The following is a 20,786-nucleotide window of genomic DNA, read 5'->3' on the forward strand; positions in this document are numbered from 1 at the left end:
TAGCTAATTATTTCAGGTTTTGGATGCTATCATAAAGTATCTATGTTTGGCCACACTGGGTCTTCGTTGCTGCGTGTGGGCTCTCTCTAGTTGTGGCGGGCAGGGGGTACTCCTCCTTGCATCCTCATGGCGGTGGCTCCGCTTGTTGCGAGCACAGGCTCTAGACGCATGGGCTTTAGCTGCTGTGGCATCGGGCCCTAGAGCACGGGCTCAGTAGTTGTGGCACAGGGGCTTAGTTGCTCCACGGCATGTGGAATCCTCCCATACCAGGGACGTCCCAATAACAGATTTTAAAATGTAAATGTCCAATCATGTATCATTCGTATATGAAAATACAATTCAGTTTTACCCAACAGCCTGTGTTCTTGCCAAACTATTAGTCATAGGATTTTTTTTGTGGAATCTATGTGATTTTCGACATAAATAATCATGCTTTCTGTGGTTAACAGTTTTATTTCTTCCTTTCCTTTGTATTTGTCTTTTCCCTCATTGTTTCACTGAAGTGGCTGGTGCTTCCAGGACAATGCTAAACAAAAGTGGTGAGCGTGGACATTCCCGTCTTGTTCCCAATCTTGGAGGGAAATCATTCAGCCTTTTGACATTAAGTATGGTGTTGCAAAGAGTTGGACACGACTGAACCAACTGTGTACACACACAAGCACCCAGTCCATCCCCTTTACTGGGTGAGAGAAATTGTTATATTTCTAGTTTGGTGAGTTTTTTTTTAAATCATGAATGTTGAAATTTATCTCTTGCTTTTTTCTGTGTAAAATGATAATGTGATTTGTTCTTCTTTAGTGTGTTAATATAGTGAATTGCACTGATTTTCAGATGTTGGACCAGCCTTCCATCCCCAGGAAAAACTCCACTTATTGTGATGTATTATTACTTTTTGTATACTGCTGGATCTGTTTTGCTAATAGTCTGTTGAGGACTTTTTCTTTTTTTTAATCTATGTTCATGAAGGAGATTGGTCTGTAGTTCTCCAAATCAAGTGCACATGGAACATTCACCAAGATAGACTATATCCTGGGCCACTAAACAAACTTAAGCAAAAGCCTGAAATCTTTATAATGAAAGTCTTATATGCTCTCTTACAATATAAAAATTAAAGTACTAATAAAAAACACATTTTAAAATAATCCATCAGGACTTCCCTGGTGGTCCAGGGGTTAAGACTCCGCATTTCCACTGCAGGGGGCATGGGTTTGATCCCTAGTCCAGGAGGTTTCACATTCTGCCTGGTGCTGTGCCCCCCAATAAAAGTCAGACAAAACGGAAGTCTTATGGGAATTTAGAAAATGTTTTGAACTGAATAAGTACTAAAATGTTATCAAAGTTCATAGGATGTAGCTGAAAGTGTCTAGAGGAAAATGTATAGCATTAAAAATGTTTCCATTAGGACTTCCCTGGTGGTACAGTGGATAAGAAACTGCCTGCCAATGCAGGGGACATGGGTGTGATCCCTAATCTGGGAAGATTCCACATGCCACGGAGCAACTAAGCCCATGAATCACAACTACTAGCCTGCGCTCTAGTGCCCGCAAACCGCCGCTCCTGTGCCCACAAGCTGCAGCCACTGACGCTGGTGTGCCGAGAGCCTGTGCTCCACCACAAAAGAGGCCACCCCAATGAGAGGCCCGTGAGCTGCGATGGAGAGCAGCTCCCACGCTCCGCCACTAGAGAAGGCCTGCACGCAGCAAGGAAGACCTGCTGCAACCAAAAATAAAATAAAAAAATTTAAATGCTTATATTAAAAAAGAAAAAAGTCTTAAATCAATAAGCTTTCACCTTTAAAAAGCTAGAAAAAGAAAAAAAATCCACAGCAGGAAGAATGAAATAGTAAAGAGCAGAAATCAATAAAATAGTAAACATAAAATCAGTAAGAAATATAAAACCAAAAGTTAGTTCTTTGAAATGGTCAATAATATCAATAAACTTCTAATCAGACTAACCAAGAAAGGGGGAAAAAAAAAACATTAATATCAGAAATGAAAGGTGGGACACTACAGAAATTGGAAGAACAAAGAAAGTAGGCTGAAAAAACTATAGCCATATTCGCAACGGACCAATTCCTTGAAAGACACAAATTACTGAAACTCACGAGGAACTAGATAACCCAAATAGTCCTTAAATCTACTTAAGAAATTGAATTTTGTAGTTAGAAACTTTGCAATTAAGAAAATTACAGGACAAGATAGTTCCATTGGGGAGTCCTTCCAAACATTTAAGGAAGAATTGATACCTATCCCTGCTTTCAGAAGGCTCTACCTGTGCCCCTTAGGGGCTCGGCCCCTGTGCCATTTCTCTCCTCTCTCACTCACAGACGCAGATAGAAAATGAAAAGGCGATCAGTGCAGCTTCCGGTGAACAGCAGGGTTTATGTGGGAAGTGTGACCCCAGGCCATCCCCAGTTCTCCCCAGAGCGACCACAGCCCTAGCCCTGAGGTGGTTGTGCAGTCTGCAGGCAGAGGTCACGGCAGGGGGTGCTGACACGGGCCACACAGGGACCTGATGCTGCCCTAACCCTACCCAGCCCCCAATCCTGATGGACAAGAAGGCAGGAGGCTGCTTAGGACTCCCCCCTCCCCCAGAGGGAAGGATCTGAGCTCAAAAACAAAGACCCAAGCAGTGGTTCCAAATCGACCTTGTTTCTGAGGGCCAGGAAGGCAGGGGTTTCCCCAGAGGACCCCAAGGTCAGTGCATGCAAGGCTCCGTGCCTGCCTGCCTGCTGCTATTCAAGTCCAATTCAAGTCCAAATGGCCAGTCTCTGGCCAAGGAGACAGCAGGGTTGGGGCAGGGGAATGACTGAGGCGGCCCTAGGATCCTCCTCACAGGATTGTCGCCTGGAAACAGCAGAAGCTTGGCTGGAAGCTGGGCCTGGGCTCAGCCTGCAGATGGGTCCTCTCCGTCTTCCCCTGGTGCCCTTCTCTGTGTGCCCATAGGACCCCAGGGACTTGGGCCAGTTCCAAGGGGTGTGTGGTCTCCAAGCTCAGTCACCAGGTCTCCTCTCCCATGAGCTCCCCTCCAGTGCCCTCTGGGCAGGCCACGTCATGTTGTCTGCCCCACTGCCCTCCCTTCGTCCCTCTGGCAGATGGGAGAAGCATCCCGCCAAAGCAGATGGCCATGAGGCGGGAGATCCAGCACCCCAGGGCCCACCGGCTGCCAGGCTTAGCTCGTGCTCGGCTCCTCTTTCTGAGCCTGCCTTGCCCTCCCTGCAAGTCCTGCAGGGTGCTCGGGGGTGCTGCTCCTGGGCCACCAAACCCAGGGGGCAGGCTGTAAGCAGGGGGTCCTGCCTCCCAGCAGAAAAACAGGGAACCCACCTTAGAGGCAAAGTTGGGGAGCAGCTCCCATGGGCACCTCATTACCGCAGTGGTGGTCTGGCTCTGACTGGTGCGTGGACTTCTAAAATATCACCTGGGTTTTACTGGTGGCCATTCTCACCCCTGGGTGGGCCGTCCACTCTTAAGCTTGCCTGGCTGGGTGGCTGCCCACACCCAAGGCCTCAGTGGGTGAGGGGAAGAGGCCAGGGGAGGGCAAGGCCGACCACAGAAAGGGGCATTGGGGGCTGTGGGCATAGGGGACAGCACAAAGTCACAGGGTCCTGGGAGTCACGGGCCAGGGAGCACATAGACTGCATGTGGCCCAGGCAGACAAGATCATGAGTTTAAGAATGCGAAAGCTGATGGCTCAGAGCCAGAAGGCTCTTTTGCTGCCAGCCTCTGTGACAACGTCCAGGGAGCCTGGTGGGCTGGGAGGGGCTCCTCTGCAGCAGTCCCAGCCCCCACCAGGCGAGGACAGGCCACCAGTTCCATGCCAGCAAATAAGGAGCTGCAGCTATGACTGGGGCCCAGGCCGATCTCTGGCCCTCCCTTTGGGGTGTCCATGCAGAGTGGGCCCTGCTCAGATGCAACCCCCTGGTCTGTGGAACCTGCAAGCCCGGTCTCAGCCTCCCTGGCAGCCCCAGGGACTGGAAGGGGGCAGCTGTCCAGTGACGTTGGGGGCACAGGGCTGGGCTGCAGCCCTGATGGGGGTGTGCTGCCCTTGGGCAAAAACAGAGCTGAACTCAGAGGCTGAAGGAAGGCCGGGCCCCCGGTGAAAGGCAGGGTGTCAGTCAACAGGTCTGATGGGTCCACATGGGCAGCTGCAGGGCCAGGCTCAGCTGGGGGCCTCCGGGCAGGGGGCCACTGTCGGCAGGAGGCTTCAAAGTGTCTCAGGATCTGAACGAGGGAAGAGGGGAACTGGTGAGGGCTCTTACGCTCCTCTAGGAATCACAGAGGACACGGTGCTCCTGGGTCCCCTCCTCAATGTCGTTGGCCAGAGCACGGGGCAGGACCATTGGCTGCTCACAACAATTTTGTCATCCCCCGGCAGTAGCGCTGCTGCTCTCCACCAGCTGTCACACAAACAGATGCTTCCCCCCACATCAAGCTGCTGCGTGGCCTGCCAGAGTAGAAGAGCGCCCCCTCCCGGTCAAGTGCCACACAAGCACCTGACACACGCAGAGGAACAGATGTGGCCGAAGCACCAACTCCCACCCAAGTGTCATCCCTGATAACTGGCCTCCTGGGTCCTTCTCAGGTTTTAGAAACACCGTGATGAGCCCACGACGTGTTCTGTGTGTGGCAGGTTCACAAGTGCTTTGACGAAGGGCGCTTTAGAGACAGGTGACTAAGGATCTCAATTTTCAGCTGCTATACAGAAAACTGGAAGCTGAGGGAGGCCAACAGCAGGCCCCCAGAGAAGACTGCAGGTGGCCTCCCCACATTCATCAGTGGGAGGAGGACTCAGACAAACTATTCTGCTTTCCCAGAGTGGGGCATATGAGAGCAGAGCTTAGACCCATGACAGAGTACAGGAAGAGAACCATCCAAGCAGTCAAGGAGGGCTTCCCACAGGAGGACGGCTTCCTGGAGGAGACAGCCACAACGGAGAAGGCACTGCCCAAAAGGAAGATCTGCTGGGCAGGTCAGGGAAACCCGGGGAAGGTTGGGGAAACCTGGGGGTCCTATGTATGGGAAGAGGCCAGGCCACCAACTGCAGTTCTAAGGGCATGACTTGTGCCAGCCGCAGGAGCGGGAGGGGGTGTGTCTAAGGAAGGCGGCGGGGGAGGGCGTGGGACTGCTGGGGTGTCCTGCACCCCTTCCTTTGGGCCTTGGAGGCTGCTCACCTTGGTGGCCTTGTTGGTCACGGGTCCGGGGCTGCCTGCACTGAGCTCCTGCAGCCGAGGCCGGGTGAGGAGCAGGACTCGCTCCTGGGAGAGCAGGTCGGTGCACCCGAGGGAGGCGATGGCACCCAGGGCTCTCTGCAGGATGGGTGGGCTTGATGTCAGCTGGTTCCCCCTCCAAGGGAGGTCTGTGTGGCCAGCTCCCTCCCTCCCTCCTCTCGGCCCTCAGCAGACAATCGACCGGACAATCGACTGGGTGTCCTGTGCTCACTCTCCCCACTCCCCGTGCCCGGCACACCCCCAGCCCCGCCCACTCCCCTCCTCACCATCTGAACATGCTCACTGGTGGCAGCCAGGTGGCGGATGAGCAGCTCCAGCACAGCCTCACAGTTGAGGAGGCCACACCTGCAGGAAGGGGGCACCGCGCAACAGGGCTGGGGCCATGGGGCCAGGGGTGTGTGTGCAGAGCCAGGGCGAGGGATGGGGGTGGGGTGCGGGGGTGAGGGGGCCTGGAACGGGTCAGGGCTCACTCTTTGACGAAGTGCTGCACCTCCTCTCGGCTCAGGAAGGTGTGCTGCCCCTGGGTCACAGTCCGGACCAGGCTCAGCTCCTGCTGGCAGTCACTCAGGGTCACAGCCTCCACCCTGCCGGGTACACACGGGTTGGAACAAAGGGTGGGCTTCCTCACGCCAGGAGGGGTGAGCCCCCTCCAGGTCACCTCTCGCCCATCAGGGTAGGGAGGGACGGGTGCCCTGGGGTGCTGGATCACCTTTCTGCCAGGTCACTAGGTGCCCGGCTGGCCCCCGAGGGGCTGTCGCTGCCTGACCGACTACCCGAGTCCGAGGCCTTGCCCAGATCATCGTTCTCCTGGGAAGAATCCTGAGAGCTGGGACTGCTGTCCAGCTCATCCCAGCCGCCTCCAGCCTGCCCAGGCTGGTGTCTCGCTGCTGGAAGAAACACCGACTGAAGGTCAGACCCTTGGGGGCCTCAGATTGTCCCCACGTCCATCTCCCCAGGAGCCCTGGATGGGGAGACCAGGGAAGAGCCTATGGGCTGGGTCCTGGGATGTGAACACGTAGCTGCCTGGGTTCCAGCTCCGGGAAACACCACCCGAGAGGAAATGGGGCAGAACAGGGCACACCCTCACTCAGGGCTAGGGTGGGGGATCCGCACGGGACACGCCTGCCCAGAAAGCAGAGGAAGCAGCGTCAGGCACCAGACGCCAGGGCAGTGGAGACAGCGCCCAGCACAGCAGCTCTCAAGTCCTGGCGAGCGCTGACATCCTTCCTCCGAGCCAGGCAAATGGGACAGCGCTTCTGGGAGAGGCAGAGGTGGAGGCGAGGGTGCGGGCAGCCGTCGCTCCCTCCTGTATCACAGCACACCACTAGAACACACACGGCATGGAGCCTGTCCCCTGCGGAGGGCTTCCCTGTTGTCCCTGGGCCCTGACGGGCTACAAAGCTGCTCGAAGGCACCGGGTGAACACACAAGAGCTGGGGATGGCTCCTGTCCCAGCTCTAAGCTTCCATATCTGAGCAGCTGGGATCCTGGGCAGACCCCACATCTCGTGGGGCTGTAATACCCGAGCTCCCACCCGGAGGAGACTGACAGAGAACACTGGACGTGGGAAGTCGAGGCACGGTTGCCCTATGCGCACCACCGCAGAGGCTGCAGGGATTCGAGTCTTGTGGGCGGCTGGCTCTGCAAGCTTGTCACGTGCTGGCTCTGGGAGGTGTCGCGGGACCGGCAGGATGGGGCTCCTGCCCCCTGCCCCCACCACGAGTGCGCTGCTTTCTTCCTCCTCCCTCGTCTGCTCCCGCCCAGCCACAGCAGGTGACTGGAAGCCCAGGGCCCCAGGGAGGGGGAAGCCAGCACCCCAAGGGAGGAGTCCAACTCGATACCTCGGGCTCCTGGGCTGGCCGCAGGGAGAGAGCTCCCGGAGGCGTGGGTGCCGAGGCTGGTTGAAGGTGTCACGGCCGGCTGGTAGGCGTCACCCCGCAGAAGGGACCTCTGGCAGCTGGGGCTCTCAGGCCCAGGGCGCACGGCGCTGGCCACCACCTCTGCGGCTTTCTGGATGGTGGACAGGAAGGCTTCGCCCGCAGAGCCTGCAGCAGAGAGAGGGGAGACGGCACAGCCCCCTCAGTCCCACCCTGTGTTCCCAGGATGAGGTGCCCACGGCTGCTCCTCACCCAGGACCCAAGAGGCTGGGACACAAGACGCAGTCACAGAGCAGAGGCCCTATGGAGGAACAGGGCCCTCCCAGAAGCTTCTGCGGTGAATTCACTTCAATGCATCTGGGCCCCATGGAGCTTGGATGAGCGGCAGCTCACAGCAAAGCTGTACCACTCGCCCTCCTGGGTCCCCACCTCAGAGTAGGGGGCCACCTAAGGTGGTTGTCCAGAGAACCACAATATCCCTGGCCACTTAAGGAGTGCTTACATCCAGTGCTGGGGGCTTTCCCACAGAGTGCCCCATGGAGAGTGAACTGGCGGTCACCCCCAGGTTAGGAACAGGTGGGCTCTAAGGCTGACCCACTTTAGGAATCACAAGTGCTGGGGAACTAGGAGCCATGGCTGGAGTGCTCAGCATATCAGCTGGACCCGGCCCAGAGCCCATAAGAGGCTCGCGTGGCCCTGGGGGGCTTCATGCTCTCCCGGCAAGCAGGGCTGGCACCGCGCCAGCTCCAAGTCACCTCTGTCACAGACAGGACCACCGCCCTCCGCGCTCGGCTCCCTAAAGGAGCCGAGGGCTGATGGCCCAAGTGTGGGGCTGGCCGTCAGCCTGGCTTCTCACCAGCCAGGTAAGGAGAGCCGACTGCACCTCCCCAGCCGCCCCGGGGCGGGACAGAAGTCAGTGGGGGCACACAGGCCCCACCCGCCCCTCACCCTCAGCCGGGCCCCTGCCCCGCAGCTCACCTGTGTGAGCCCGCTCCTTGCTGTAGCCGAAGCCCTGCAGGGCGCTCTGGGGCCTGGACTGGGAGCCCATGCCTGCGGGGAGGCCCACGTCAGCAGCAGCGGGGACCTGACCCTCAACCCCGGACATTTGCGGGAGGAGAGGCTTCAGGCCCGCCCAGAGTAACCTGGTGACAGGGCTGGGCGTACTCGCGTACCTGCCGGACGCAGGGTCCTGGGAGGCTGGGAGGGAGGCGGAGGTGACAAGGCGTCGGAGTACAAGGCAGCCCCCAAGTCCTAGACGAGGCAGAGGGCACTCAGCGCAGCACGCCCACGGTCCCCTCACCCTTCCTTCTCCCCTGAGGGCCACTCAGGGGCTCTGTCCTGCAGACAGAGGGGGCAGGGCACTGGGCAGGGAGAGCAGGGAGTGACCTGGGTCCTGGGCTCACCTGGGCAGCCGCCCGCACCTTCTGGTACAAGCTGTTCCCGTGGAGAGGATCCGGGGGCCCCGCGAAAACTGCGCGACAGATGGGAGCAGAGTTGAGCTGGGTGATGCCGACCACCCAGCCTCAAAGCCCACACCCGACGCAGGCGGTGAGCCTTGGCCTTTTCTGGCCCTCCTTGAAGCCCCCAGTTCAGGCCCCTCAACCAAGTGCCTCGGGGCTTCCTAAAGCACAGATGCACCACCGCCCCAGGCCTGCGGTGGCTGTGCCTTCACGGCCCCTCGGCACCCCTTGGCCCACACCCCCCACACCCAGAGCCGTGAGGCTGCAACTCAACCTCCAGAACACCAGGGCCACTCCCCGGCCCAAGGCTGCCCCTCACCGCAGCCTCTGCAACAGCAGCCTCGCTGCCTCCCCTCAACACCATCTCCACCCAGAGGCGACCGGAGGAGGCTCTCGATGCAAGGATTGAACCCAGGTCTCCCACAGTGCAGGCAGATTCTTAACCAGCTAAGCCACCAGGGAAGCCCAAGAATACTGGAATGGGTAGCCTATCCCTTCTCCAGTGGATCTTCCCAACCCAGGAATTGAACCAGGGTCTCCATTGCAGGTGGATTCTTTACCAACTGAGCTATCAGGGAAGCCCGAGGAGGCTCTAGTCCAGCTGAAGAGCTTCCAAGGGCCTGATCATAACGCAGGTTCCTTATCACAGCCTGAAAGGACTCCTGCTCATAAAGCTCCAGCTGTGGCCCATCAGATAAGCTTGTGTGCACTAAGTCCCTTCAGTTGTGTCTGACTGCGACCCCATGGACTACAGCCCAGCAGGCTCCTCTGTCCGTGGAATTTTTCAGGCAAGAATACTGGAGTGGGTTGCCATGCCCTCCTCCAGGAGATCTTCCCAACCCAGGGATCAAACCCGTGTCTCCAGCGTCTCCTGCATTGGCAGGCGGGTTCTTTACCACCAGCACCACCTGTCTGACTCTCTGCAATGCTATGGACCATGGCCTGCCAGGCTTCTCTGTTCATGGGATTCTCCAGACAAGAATACTGGGCGGGTTGCCATTTCCTTCTCCAACCTGGGAAGCTTATGTCTCATTAAACCTCGCTGGCTCCTCCTGCCTTAGGGTGCTGAGACCAGCCAGGGCAGGGTACCTCCCCGCCGTCCTGCCACAGCTCCCACCCTCCCTGTGGGAGTCACAGGGACCCCTGCCGGGCCCCCAAAGTTGGGCCAACCTCTGTGTGCCCTCCACCCCCGCCTCCTGGATCAGTTCCTCTCACAGCCCCGTCTATCTGGGCACTCGTCCTCTGGGGACAGTGCTCAGAGCTTGAGAGATGTTGGTGCTAATACAGAACCACAGTCAGCTGTCCCCCTCTGCTTTCTCTGCCCTCTCCGGAGACCAGGATAGAGGTGAGGCCCAGCACTGGCCACAACCATGTGAGCCGTGCAGCAGGACAGGCCCATTCTGACCCTTCAGCTGGTGAAAATGAACCAGCCATGCTGCTTCAGTGCACAAACTCCAGGGAGCTGGGCTGTGATGAGTGCGCCCCCAGCCCCCTGGGCGCCTCTAGGCATCTGCCAAGTAAGGGTCTGTGCCCCCTCCAAGGCCACTCCCTGTCTCCAAGGCGCCTGCATGGACCCCAGGGCCCACAGGCAGCCCAGCCCTAGCCTGGCCTCAGCGTGCCTGCAGTAAAGGGAAGACAGTGGATTTGGGGTGCGGTGGCAGGGGTGGGGGATGAGTCCAAGCACCTGGTGGGTGCAGCACACTAAAGAGTCTCCAATAAGCAAGCGGTGGCCGGAGGACTCAGTCTCCTCCGTGGCACTGCCCTCTCGGGGACAGCTTGGCGGGGTGGGTTCTGGCCTGAAGGCCAAGGCCTTCCTATTCATTTCTCCCCACCCAAGGAGAAGACCTCAGGCCACGTCCCCCCACCAGTTCTTGTTAACAAGAGACTCATGAACACCTCTGGCCTGGGGGCAGGTGAGGACGGCAGGTGAGGGACCCCAGACCCACCTGTCACCTGGATCCCCACAGGCCAGGGCCCCACCTCTCACTACAGCCTCACTAGTCCCGTCCCCCACCCTCCCAGCCCTTCTGAGAATGGAGGGCTTCCTAGGGTCTGGAGGGGCAGCCCTGGGAGGAAGAGGGAACCCAAGGTAGGGACGGACAGGAAAGGTCCAGGCCGCAAAGGCCCAGCAGAGCTCACGGACAGACACCAGCCATTCCACACAATTTGCTGGCCTGGCCTGGCTGGGAGGAGGGGAGAAGCTGACACAGAGGGGAAGGAAGGGAGGAGCTGGCAGTGAAGGACAGTGTGGACGGAGCACAGAGTGGGGAGTATGGGTATGGGGCAGGGAGGCAGGGGCTCGGGTTGAGGGATCTGGCCGAGACCTGCCCTGGCCACCTTCCTCCCCACGCCTCCAGTGGGCAGTGCTGGCCAGTACCCGCAGCTTCCTGGATGAAGGCAGGGTTGCGCTTCAGGATGAGCAGAAAGGAAGAGGAGCCGTGACCACACAGGTGCAGCAGGATCTTCAGCACCTGGGGCAGCAGGGATGGGGGGGTGGGCAGAGCTGGGTCCACAGAAGGGTGCCCCACCCGACACAGCCCCCCATGCCCCCAGCTCATCCCTCCCCTCCAGCCTCACCACCAGGGGTAGGACGGGGCCCTGACCTAACCCCCGGGCAGGCATCTGGAGCCACTTGGACTCACCTTGAGCTTCACGCGGCCAGAGCCGCTGTGCAGACGGTTCAGCAAGTACTCCAGGAGACACTGGCTGCTGCCCAGGGATTCGTGGGAGATCTCTGGGAGGCGCTCGGTTAGGGAAGGGGCGAGCTAACCCTGGGCCACACAATGCCCTGGCCAGGGAGAGAAGCCGGGCCTTCTTGCCATCAAACTCCTCAGTGTGGCCCCCTCCACCACAGACACCCACCCCAGACCCTGGTTTCAGGAACACCCGGCTTCTAGGGTCTAAGCCTCAAGTCATCAGTAAGGTGACTTTCAGAGCCCACACACCTAGCTGCTATGGGAAAGGAGCCAGGGCCCCCTCAGGGTAGGAGAAGCCCAGGACCCTGGGAGATGAGGTAGGAGAGGCTACAGGGCCCCCAGATGTATCCACAAGGAAGGATACTGGCAATCTCCTCAAACAGGTAGCCCGGACACGGGACATCATCATCCGACGTTCCCTTCAGGAGAATCGGGAGCTGAAAGGGAGCGAGAGCCCAGCCCACAGTGAGTGGCAACAGGAGCCCTCATTCCTGGGGATCCCAGTTTCCACACAACTTATAGTTGGCGTGCCACAGGGTCAGGGGACCCAAAGAGAGCAATGCTCCCACTGGCCACAGAGAGCCTGCAGAAGCCTCCCTTCTGGAGGCTAGGATGAACGCCTGGGAAGAGGAAATGGGTGGTGGTCTCCATGGTGACAGGCCCTAAAGGTCACGATTCAGCATGGCCCCCCAGGCCCCTACGCCTACAGCCACACAACTTAAAAGCCCCTTTAGCATAGCAACTTATAGACTGGCAAAAAAAAAAAAAGACTCCTCGGGTGAGCCCCTGTGACACAATCATTCACCCTGACAGACCTACAGCGCCACTTCCAAGAAGGGATCCCACAGAAAAAACTCAAAACAAGAACCGACTCAGCTGTGTGTCTCACGCTTATCTGTCAGCACAAAAGTGTTTACACTGAGTTGACTCAGCACAAAGATGTACAATTTCTAGGGATAAAAACCAGAAACACCCATTCCACCTCAGGGCACATCTGGGGGGTATGAGCCTCAGTGTAGACAGGACAGGAGACCTCAGGTGCAGTCTCTGAGGTGCTGGCCACAGACACCGTTGGCCTGAATGTTCCAAGAGGCTGCTTATGCTATTTGTCCACCAAGACCCAGAGGGAAGCTGGAAAGGTCTGCAGGACCTTGGCATGTTCGGCACATACCAAAACCTCTGCTCAAAGAGAACTGACAGGTCTCTCGGCAGCATGAGGGTGAACCCAGCACCCCCCTCACTCCCAGTGCCTGCCTGCGGAAGCTCATAGTGCCAGAATTCACTGTTCATTCTGGTCTATTTCAGGTGACAGACCCCAACCTCCCTTTCTTGACCCTGGACTTTGGGCTGGTTCAGGCTCACTTCAGGAGCATTTTCTACAATTAGGAACCCAGACCTCCTACAACCTGGGAGAGTCTTTCTCAAGGACCTGAAGGCCACTCCTTGAAATGTAACCACCAGGAGGGACAGGGTCTGTCCCCCAGTTCCCACTGTACGATGGGCTCTTAGCTTCTGTAACCACCAGTTGTCAGCACAGCAGCCGTATCCCCCCAAAACCGCCCAAACGCCTGCCATTTTTCACTTGAACTCCACCCTTCTGTCCTGTCCTGAAAACGCCCAGTCCTCTCCGCACAGTTTGAACTGGAATTCAGGGCTTCCCCCACTGGACCACTTAATAAAAGGTTTTCTGCCGCTCCTCGAATCAGCGTCTGGTTATCTCGGCCAGAGTTCGGGGGATCAGTTTCTTTTTCTGAAAAGCTACTTTAAGCTGGGTAAGAAAACAGAAAAACTTGGATTTTGTTCAAGGGGGTCTCACTCTTCCCAGTGGACCCGACACAGGGGTGGCCTGACCTGCCGCCCCCCAAGGCTGTGGGGTTCCCCAGCCTCGGGAGGGGCCGAAGGGTAGGATTTGAGGTGAAGAGTGTTCTGGGATGTTGAAGCGGCCGGAAGACAGGGAAAGAGGCGAGAGGAGAGGTGGGAGGGGACAGAGGGGGACGAAGGGGACGCCAAGCCTGGCAGAAGCAGGAGGGCGCGGGGATCCCGCGGGGGAGGTGCGCAGCCAGGGAGGCGGTCGGCCTGGGCCGGGGGCGAGGCCAGGAGGCGGCGCGTGGTGGGACCGCGGCCGCCAGCACTCACTCACCCGGTGCAGAAAGCTCAGGCGGTCCCGCAGCGGCGGCGTGGCCGCCATGGTGCCGGCCACCTTCCGGCCCCGCCCCGCTTCCGCCAGGCCCGGGCCCCCGCCAATCATTGCGTGAGTCTGACCCCGCGGGCCAATTACTCGAGTGAGGAGGGCCTTGAGGCCGACTTCGGGGAACAATTTGCGCGTGAACGAATACAAAGTCCAAGGACAGCGACCGACAACGAGCCAACTGCAGGGCTCTGGGAGACTGAGAGCGGTTCCGGAGAGGCAGAGGTGAGGGCTAAGCCTGACCAAGTGACAAAGCGCAAGAAAGGTTGTGGGCGGAAGTGCCTGCCTATCAGGCTGTTGGGCGCCGGAAGAGGCCGGACCTAAGATGGCGGCGCCCACAGGTGCCGGGAAGAGCCTCTCATGTCGGGGAACGGAGCTGTGTGGGGTCGCGTGCGAAGCCGCCTCCGCGCCTTCCCCGAGTGTCTAGCTGCCTGTGGGGCCGAGGTGCGCAGTCGTCAGGCGGGGCAGGAAGGGCCGCGCGGGGCAGGGTGCGGGCTGGCGGGGGGCGGGTAGTGGTGACCCGGGAGCGGCGGCGGCGGGGTCAGCCCCGGGTAATCAGCGGGCGCGAGGACTGTGGCGACCCTCGTCCGTCTCCATCCGCCCCCAGGCCGCGGCCTACGGCAGGTGCGTGCAGGCGTCCACGGCCCCGGGCGGCTGCTTGAAGAAGGATCTGTGCGCTCAGGAGTTCGAGGCTTTGCGGAGCTGCTTCGCTGCTGCGGTAAGTGAACGCCGGCCTCGCCCGGGGGTGGAACCCTAGGGGGCGGGGACCCACGTTACCCGCTCGGGAAACGGGCTTCCTTTTCTTCTGGGTTCGATGTTGGGCTCCAACAGGTGCTTCAACGGGGCACAGCCCCACACCAGCCGGCGCGACCCCCGCCGCCACGGAGGCTGCCTGTAATGAGGCTAGCACAAGGTTTTGAGGGGTGCCCAAGATGTCAAGGTCCTGGGTTCCCTCGACTCGGTGGGTCTGGGGTGGGCCACGATGCCCAGTCAGTTCTATTCACCAGAGCTGCTGGTGCTGAGTACTGGACCTGAGAGGGGGCAGTTGGGTCAGCTCACCAGAATTTAGGGAATCCGAGGCAGTTTCCCTATGTTCCAGCATGGAGAAGGCATGGGCCATACTTCATTTCCCGGAGGGCTCAAAGAACCCCTTGCACCTTCCTAGCAATCATTGTGGCTGGGATATGCGGCTTCCGCCCTTGTCACCAATCTCTGATCTGACATGTTTCATCCAAGATGCACGTGTCACTTGGACTTGCTTCCTGGCTCTTGGCAGCTTCCCTGCTTTACTCAGAGCACTCCCTCAGGGAGGTACAAACCTTCATCCTGTGGTCAGTGGTTGGAAGGATTCACATGTAAAATAAAGATCACACACTCCTGGCCAAACCAGGCTTTTCCCTACCGCCTGTGGTTCTTAGTCAGGATCACAGGTATCTGATCCTCTCTGATTCCTTACGCTCCTTTGCCTCTGTCATGTTGTCCTGCCCCCAGGAGCGCGTGGCTGCCTCTCCTGCTGTTTTCCATTGAGGGCAACCTAACCACAGGCCCCAGGCACTGGAAGTTCAGGACAGGGAACCTGGGGGTTTCTCATTTAAAGACAAGCCATTTTGTCTACTCTGCCTGCACCCTGAGGCTCTGTGGGGGTGCATGAGGAGGCAGGAGGGGAGCCCGTCTCTGGGCAAGTGTTTCAGCATCTCTGATCTAGAGATTCCTTTATTGAAGGGGGAGGACTAAATGGTACTCATTGGTGGCACAGTGCCAGGCAGGGGTGGGAGAGGCCACAGAGCACGTTGAGCCCAGCCCCAGGCTCCCCAGTGCCCCAACCAGCCTGGCCCCATGCTGCATACTCGTGGCCAAGCTCTTTGTCATTTATTTGCCAGGAGGTGGCTTCTGGTGTGGTAGTTTTCTTAACTTTGAAACCATGTCTAACTTGAAAGCAACCCATTCAGACACAGCCCTCTATCTTCCAGGCCAAGAAGACCCTGACAGGAGGCCGTTAGGAAGGACTACAAGCTCCAATCCACGTCCCTGGGCGCCTGGCACTCATGGCCTCAAGGAGCAAGCGTCCAAAACCTCGAAAGCTCTTGGGGCTAAAAGGACTGGAAACACATTAGGCGCGCATGAGCAGAGAATGGGTTTTCCAGCCTTGCACACCTAAGGATTTGGGGAGAATAAGATGCAGTGAACCCACAGTAAAGATCAGATCAGATACTGTAAGATTTGTTTTGTCATCTGCAGAATGAGTGCATGGGCTATGAACAAGCAGCCTTGCGAGTCTCATTCTTTAAAGAATTCTCACCAAAGGCATGTCATCTGAGTCTGGCGAAGCATCTAGAAGTAACTACCAGGTTACAGCACAGACCAGAGAGAAAACAGTGACACCGTGAAGGACAGGTCCGAGCTGTAGGAACCTGATACTGATGGGTTTTTTTTTCTGACTTAGAAAAAAAGGTGGGGGTTGCTCTTCCAGACAAAGGGGTGAAGAACCCAGGGAGGGTCCAGTTTTAGGAACCCGGTGCCTGTGAGACTTGCTCCACGGGGTTGCCCCACCCTCCCTTCCACAGCCTCTGGAGTCTGAGCCCAGGTCCATCCTGGCCAGGCTTCTGCCCACTCTGGTCCCACCCCTCATCCTGAGCTTCAGTAAGGCCGCAGCAGCACACGTGCTGGAGCTCCAGGGAAACCCAGCGGGACGCAGGAAGATTTCAGCATCCTGAGTGCTGCCTTCTGGGCATGTCATCCCAGAGCGTCCTTCCCCAGGGTGTGGAGGTCACATTGTCCTTTGGCTCCACCCAGGCCCTGCTGTCCCAGAGCACCCATGCCCTGAGGCCTGGAGCTGTTCCCTCTTATAAAGGCTCCTCCACTTCCCCCACAAAGTGCTGAAACCCCTTATCTCTGAGCTATCATCCCAGTGAAATGCAGTTCCCAGGGCAGCCTTGGAGGGGAGCCATATGCCGTTCAAGGTTTTTTAGGACTGTTAAAAGACTGGCTAGCTGGGCAGTCATGTTTCACCGTCACCACTGGATTTCAGGACTAGACATCACTGAAATGACCCCCATCCCAGCCAGGGGCGATGGCCCCTCAGATTGGCTGAGGGCAGGAGGGAGGAGTGGGCCAGGGAAACAGGCTTGCTGAGAATGCCACCCCTTCCCTGTCTGCCGAAGCAGCATGCACACCCAGCAGGTGCCTCCTGCCTGAGGATGGCCTCTTTCTGACCCTTTGTGCTCTCTGCACTTTGGCAGCCTGCTGGCTAGAGCTTCTGGCATCTCTGCTGTGCACAGGCGCTCTGGTTGCTTCTAGAACTGTCCCACCCAGTGCTCCTAACATCCTTTCAGATTCCAGTTCACGGGGGCAGATGAGGCCACCAGCCACATCTCAGGTCCAGGGCTGCGGACGTGATCCACTGGCTGGGCCAGGCCGCTCACCACACTGAAGTCAGCTCACGAACCTCCCTGGCTCCCCTCCCCAAACTCAACCTGTCTTCAAAACTGTGTTTATGGGAGGGAATTCAACGGAGTTGTGTCAGGATGCAGGAAAAATGGTTCCTGCTGCTGCTTCAGCTGTGTCACCAGGAGGCAGGCACCCCGTGTGGCTCTGTACGCACCTGTTTCGGCCTCAGCCTCGGGGCTCAGCTACACCACGAGAGGCCATACCCAGCCTCGGCCTTGGTTTCTTCCCACCCCAGGCTGGGCTTGGGGGCCCCATTCCAGAACGGGAGTACAGACAGGGTCCTGTCCCAGTCACCTAGGCCAGCCAGGCCTCGTGTCTGCCAAGTGTATCTGCCAACATAGAGGGTCACTCCTGGTGGCCCGGTGTGCTGCACTGGCCACATCTACCGGCCAGGGGACCCAGCTGGAGGGGTAGCCTGTGGTCAGAAAGCAAAGCACTGGCTCCCAGCCCTCCTGGCTCCCTGCAGTACTGGTCATGGTGACCCCACCCAGAGGTCTGCCCAGATCTTTCCCAAAGGAGAGGACGGGAGGGGAGGGGAGCGGAGAACCCGGAGGAGAGGACAGCACTGACTGGGACCGAGGACCCCAAGCGCCCGGAGGTGCGGGAACGGCGGGCGACGGCAGAGGCTGCACTGCTGCTCTCAAGGCCGCAGCACCTGCTCTGAGGAGGAAGTTATCTTTGCAGAAACTGAGAGGATAGAACGCTGGGTCAAGGTGAGAGATTCAGGTAAACAGGGCTGGATGTGCAATCCCACCCCAAAACCACAAACGGTGTTCCAACCCGGGGGAAACTTCCAGCCGGTACAGTTTGCTTGGAATTGTTTTTAGTTAAGAATGGAGGGCGGGAAGCACTGAGACCCGGACGCCTTTCACTGAGTTCCCCTCCGTGTGAGCAGTGCCCGGGGTTCGTGGGGAATCAGCTTGGCTTCCAGAGGATTCCACTCCTTTTATTATTCATTTTGAGGCTTCAAGATAACATAGAAATCACAGTCAACGATAAAACCATTTCAAAAGGCACAGGGGAGAGGTGAGCCAAGACCAAGGCTGAAGCTGTCACGTGGCCTGGGCAGCCCTGGCTAGCGATCAGTGAGTGGCTCCCCACCATGGACCCCTTGGGGCAGGGTCTGGAGCGGCCCCTGCCCCCAGAGGGGAACGAGGCACATACAGCCCAAAGCACAAAGCAGATGAAGGCCCCAGGCTCTTGAGGGCACAGCCCAGCATGTCAGGTCACCTGCTGACCAGCCCGGCTCGGGGGTGACCACTGGCCTTTCTGCACCTTAAAACAAAGTACAACAAAAAACACCACAAAAGCCCTCCCAAAAGATGACTCCCATGGGTGCAAACCCAGGGGAGATGCTGCCCTGGAAGAAGTGAGAAGCGGTGAGAAGTGAGGCCGTGCACCCCTCCCCACTGGGCCTCGAACCCAGGTTTCATGGTCACGGTTTTGGTCTGTGGCATGGGAGCCTTTGGGTGATTCACCTCGGCACCAACCAGACAGCAGTGGTCTGTTTTACTTTTTAAATCTCACAACCACTCAATTGGGAGACCGAAGTATGCAGAGCAGAGCACCAGGGCGGAGGCGGCTGGACCCACAGGCCTGTCCAGCCTCTCAGTCTTGACGCAGCATTTGCTGTGAGACGGGGTGAAGGCAGAAGCATTTACTCAGGCTTTGTACTGACAGTCACAGAGAACATCAATAAGGAATTAAAGTTTGGGGTAACACCTGTCTCTCATGGCAGCCGGGGAGCCAGGGCTGCAGTCAGCACTCAGAGCCCCAACATCGCCACCTGAACCCCAGTGGCTCCCACAGCCACAGAGGTGGCAAGTCGCGTTTCCTGGTCTCAGGGAGTGGCTGTTTCTCCTCAAGGCTGCAGGAAAGGAGCTGAATCATGAGTCAGCCTGGAAGTGGCCACAGCTGCAGAACCATCACTCCACCCTGGGCCTGACTTCTGGGGCTTGGCACCCACCGTGGTCCAGGTTCACCAGCTGACCGGAGCACCCTGGCCTTAGTGGGGCTCAGGGCTCCTCCAGGGCCCCAGGCAGCTGTTTGATCTGGCGGCCAGGGACCACCCGCAGGGCGCCCCCAGCGGCCTGGTGCAGCTGGGTCTCCAGGGCACTGCGGAGGTCATTGACCTGCACGTCGGGCAGTGAGTTGAAGCTGATGATGACCCCGTCCTTCGGGGCCAGCCCTGCGTCTGCCAGAGGAGCTACATCCCGCCGTCTCCTCCGAAGGTCGGAGCCGGCCTGGACTTTCAAGTCCCGGTTGGGTTTGGCGTTGTCCGGCTTCTGATCTCCAGGTATGGCGGGTTTGGGCCCGAGCTCAGGGTCTGGCCTCTGCTCAGGCTCCTGGCCAGCGGTGTTCTCCCAGGGAGCAGGCATGTGCTCCCTGCCAGGGGCCTCCTTCCTCATCTCCAAATGACCACCCTGCTGCCCGCCCTGTCCTCCAGCAGGGTCGGCCCGGTGTTCTGGCTGATGTAACACAACCTGGGCCTGGGGGGCGGCTACCCCCAACCTGCCTCCAGGTGCCCGGTCTCGGCTCACTTGCTGGGACTTTACCTGAGGGGCCCCAATCGCTGCCCCCACCCCCAGCACATCTGCCTCCTGAGTGTCCGCACCAGCAGCTGCTGCCTCCTTCCCAGGTTTCTTCTTCTCATGGGCGCCTCCACCAAAAACATCCCGACTCTGCCCGGGGACATCCCCAGCCCCATGCTGCTCTGGGCTCCCGGGCACCCTGGCAGGCTCCAGCACAGGGAGCCGCTCTTGCACGCCCGCACCCTTAGCCTCAGGCACAGCGCCCTGCCGGCCTTCCCTTGGCTCAGCCAGAGCTGCCCAGGGCTGCGAGTCAGCACCGCCGGGAGGTGCAGCTGGGGCTCTGCCCGCTGCTCCCTCAGGTTCCTCCACGGAGCGCTGGCTGTGCCCCTGGGGAGGAGCGGCGGGACGCCCAGGAGCGCCGGGCAGGACTTCCACAGGCTGCGGCGGGGGACGCTCCGCCATCCCCGCATCATGGACCTCCTGCTCCTTACCTCTGGGTGCGGCCACCCCCAGCTCAGGCTGCACGTCCACTGCAAATGAAGTCAGGTACCCGTTTAGCCACAGAGATGAGCAGGAGCTACCGACGCAGTGATTAAATGAAGCCAGCTTACCGGCAATCAAGGAATACAAACACCTGCTTAAATTCGCCCAGCAGGACTCTAGACCACAGAGCCACAGATCCAACGGGGATGGGGGGCGGGGGGAGGCGGTAGGGCAGGCGACTCTGGCTTTCACGAATTAAGGGACAACCCCTGTGCTTCCCTGGTGGCTCAGTGGTAAAGAATCTGCCAATGCAGGAGACATGGGTTTGATCCCTGATCTAGGAAGAGCCCATGTGACGTGGAACAACTAAGCCCATCCACCACAAGTACTGAGCCTGTGCTCTTGAGCTCAGGACCACAACGACTGAGCCCAAGTTCCGCAACTACTGCCTAGAGCCTGTGCTCTGCAACGAGAGAAGCCAGCATGCCACAGTGGGAGAGTGGCCCTGGCTCTCTGCAGCTAGAGAAAAGCCCATGCGGCAAAGGCCCAGCACAGCCAAAAATACATACATACATAAACAAGCACAATTCTTTTTTAAAAGTGACAACCCCTCTTCCCTGAGCAGGTGCAGCAACCACCCCTGGCCTGCCCGGCCCCTCTCCCCCTCCCTCCCCCGGACTTGCCGTCCTCGCCTTCCTGGCCGTCCTGCCTCTGCTGGTGGATCTCCTTATGCTGCTCTTCGATCACCGCGAGCAGCTTCTCCTGCTGGTCCAGGAGGCGCTTCTGCTGCACCTGCTGTTCCTTGATCACTTGTAATAGTACGGCGTGGTCCAGCATCTCCGCCCGGCCGGCTTCTGGTGCAGAAAACACACGCGGT

The 20,786-nt window shown here is 58.6% G+C and overlaps 3 protein-coding genes across 10 annotated transcripts in view; 1 reads left to right on the plus strand and 2 right to left on the minus strand.

The window, feature by feature from the left end:
* Positions 1–2,361: 2,361 nt before the first annotated feature.
* Positions 2,362–13,687, minus strand: TEPSIN (TEPSIN adaptor related protein complex 4 accessory protein). 5 transcript variants are annotated; one of them, XM_006064185.3, is made up of 13 exons: positions 13,401–13,687; positions 11,625–11,697; positions 11,207–11,298; positions 10,942–11,035; positions 8,508–8,575; positions 8,277–8,355; positions 8,083–8,154; positions 7,069–7,272; positions 5,937–6,114; positions 5,698–5,811; positions 5,494–5,572; positions 5,171–5,305; positions 2,362–4,220 (listed from the first exon to the last, which is right to left on the minus strand). In XM_006064185.3, the coding sequence occupies exons 1-13, from the start codon at positions 13,506–13,508 to the stop codon at positions 3,660–3,662; spliced, it is 1,857 nt and encodes a 618-aa protein (XP_006064247.2). In that variant the 5' UTR covers positions 13,509–13,687; the 3' UTR covers positions 2,362–3,659. The 5 variants fall into 5 exon arrangements, with proteins under 5 accessions (XP_006064247.2, XP_044794617.1, XP_044794619.1 ...); XM_044938682.1 differs by having other exon boundaries at positions 5,698–5,814; XM_044938684.1 differs by lacking the exon at positions 10,942–11,035 and having other exon boundaries at positions 5,698–5,814; positions 11,207–11,296.
* A 44-nt stretch (positions 13,688–13,731) lies between these two features.
* Positions 13,732–15,665, plus strand: NDUFAF8 (NADH:ubiquinone oxidoreductase complex assembly factor 8). Its single transcript, XM_006064184.3, has 3 exons — positions 13,732–13,892; positions 14,056–14,166; positions 15,419–15,665. The coding sequence occupies exons 1-3, from the start codon at positions 13,809–13,811 to the stop codon at positions 15,446–15,448; spliced, it is 225 nt and encodes a 74-aa protein (XP_006064246.1). The 5' UTR covers positions 13,732–13,808; the 3' UTR covers positions 15,449–15,665.
* Positions 15,666–17,825: 2,160 nt separating this feature from the next.
* SLC38A10 (solute carrier family 38 member 10) overlaps positions 17,826–20,786 on the minus strand; it is a 40,670-nt gene continuing 37,709 nt past the window's right edge. For 2 of the 4 annotated variants that reach the window (XM_025279687.2, XM_025279685.2), the window contains exons 15-16: positions 20,593–20,763; positions 17,826–19,956 (exon numbers count right to left, since the gene is read on the minus strand). In XM_025279687.2, coding sequence (XP_025135472.1) covers positions 18,911–19,956; positions 20,593–20,763 — 1,217 coding nt within the window. In that variant the 3' untranslated portion in view covers positions 17,826–18,910. The remainder of the gene's footprint in view (positions 19,957–20,592; positions 20,764–20,786) is intronic. The other 2 variants (XM_025279686.2, XM_044938681.1) reach the window with 2 other exon arrangements.

The sequence above is a fragment of the Bubalus bubalis genome, chromosome 3, assembly GCF_019923935.1.
Source record: "Bubalus bubalis isolate 160015118507 breed Murrah chromosome 3, NDDB_SH_1, whole genome shotgun sequence".
NCBI classification, from domain to species: Eukaryota; Metazoa; Chordata; class Mammalia; order Artiodactyla; family Bovidae; genus Bubalus; species Bubalus bubalis.

Excerpts from the sequence above, each read along its gene's own strand:
- TEPSIN (XM_044938682.1), bottom strand. The coding sequence starts at position 13,508 with ATGATTGGCGGGGGCCCGGGCCTGGCGGAAGCGGGGCGGGGCCGGAAG. Across the intron at positions 11,299-11,624 it reads CCTGTTTGAGGAGATTGCCA|AGATCTCCCACGAATCCCTG; the intron begins GTATCCTTCCTT and ends AGCGCCTCCCAG. Across the intron at positions 8,576-10,941 it reads CTTCATCCAGGAAGCTGCGG|TTTTCGCGGGGCCCCCGGAT; the intron begins GTACTGGCCAGC and ends TCTGTCGCGCAG.
- NDUFAF8 (XM_006064184.3), top strand. The coding sequence starts at position 13,809 with ATGTCGGGGAACGGAGCTGTGTGGGGTCGCGTGCGAAGCCGCCTCCGC. Across the intron at positions 13,893-14,055 it reads TAGCTGCCTGTGGGGCCGAG|GCCGCGGCCTACGGCAGGTG; the intron begins GTGCGCAGTCGT and ends ATCCGCCCCCAG. Across the intron at positions 14,167-15,418 it reads GGAGCTGCTTCGCTGCTGCG|GCCAAGAAGACCCTGACAGG; the intron begins GTAAGTGAACGC and ends TCTATCTTCCAG.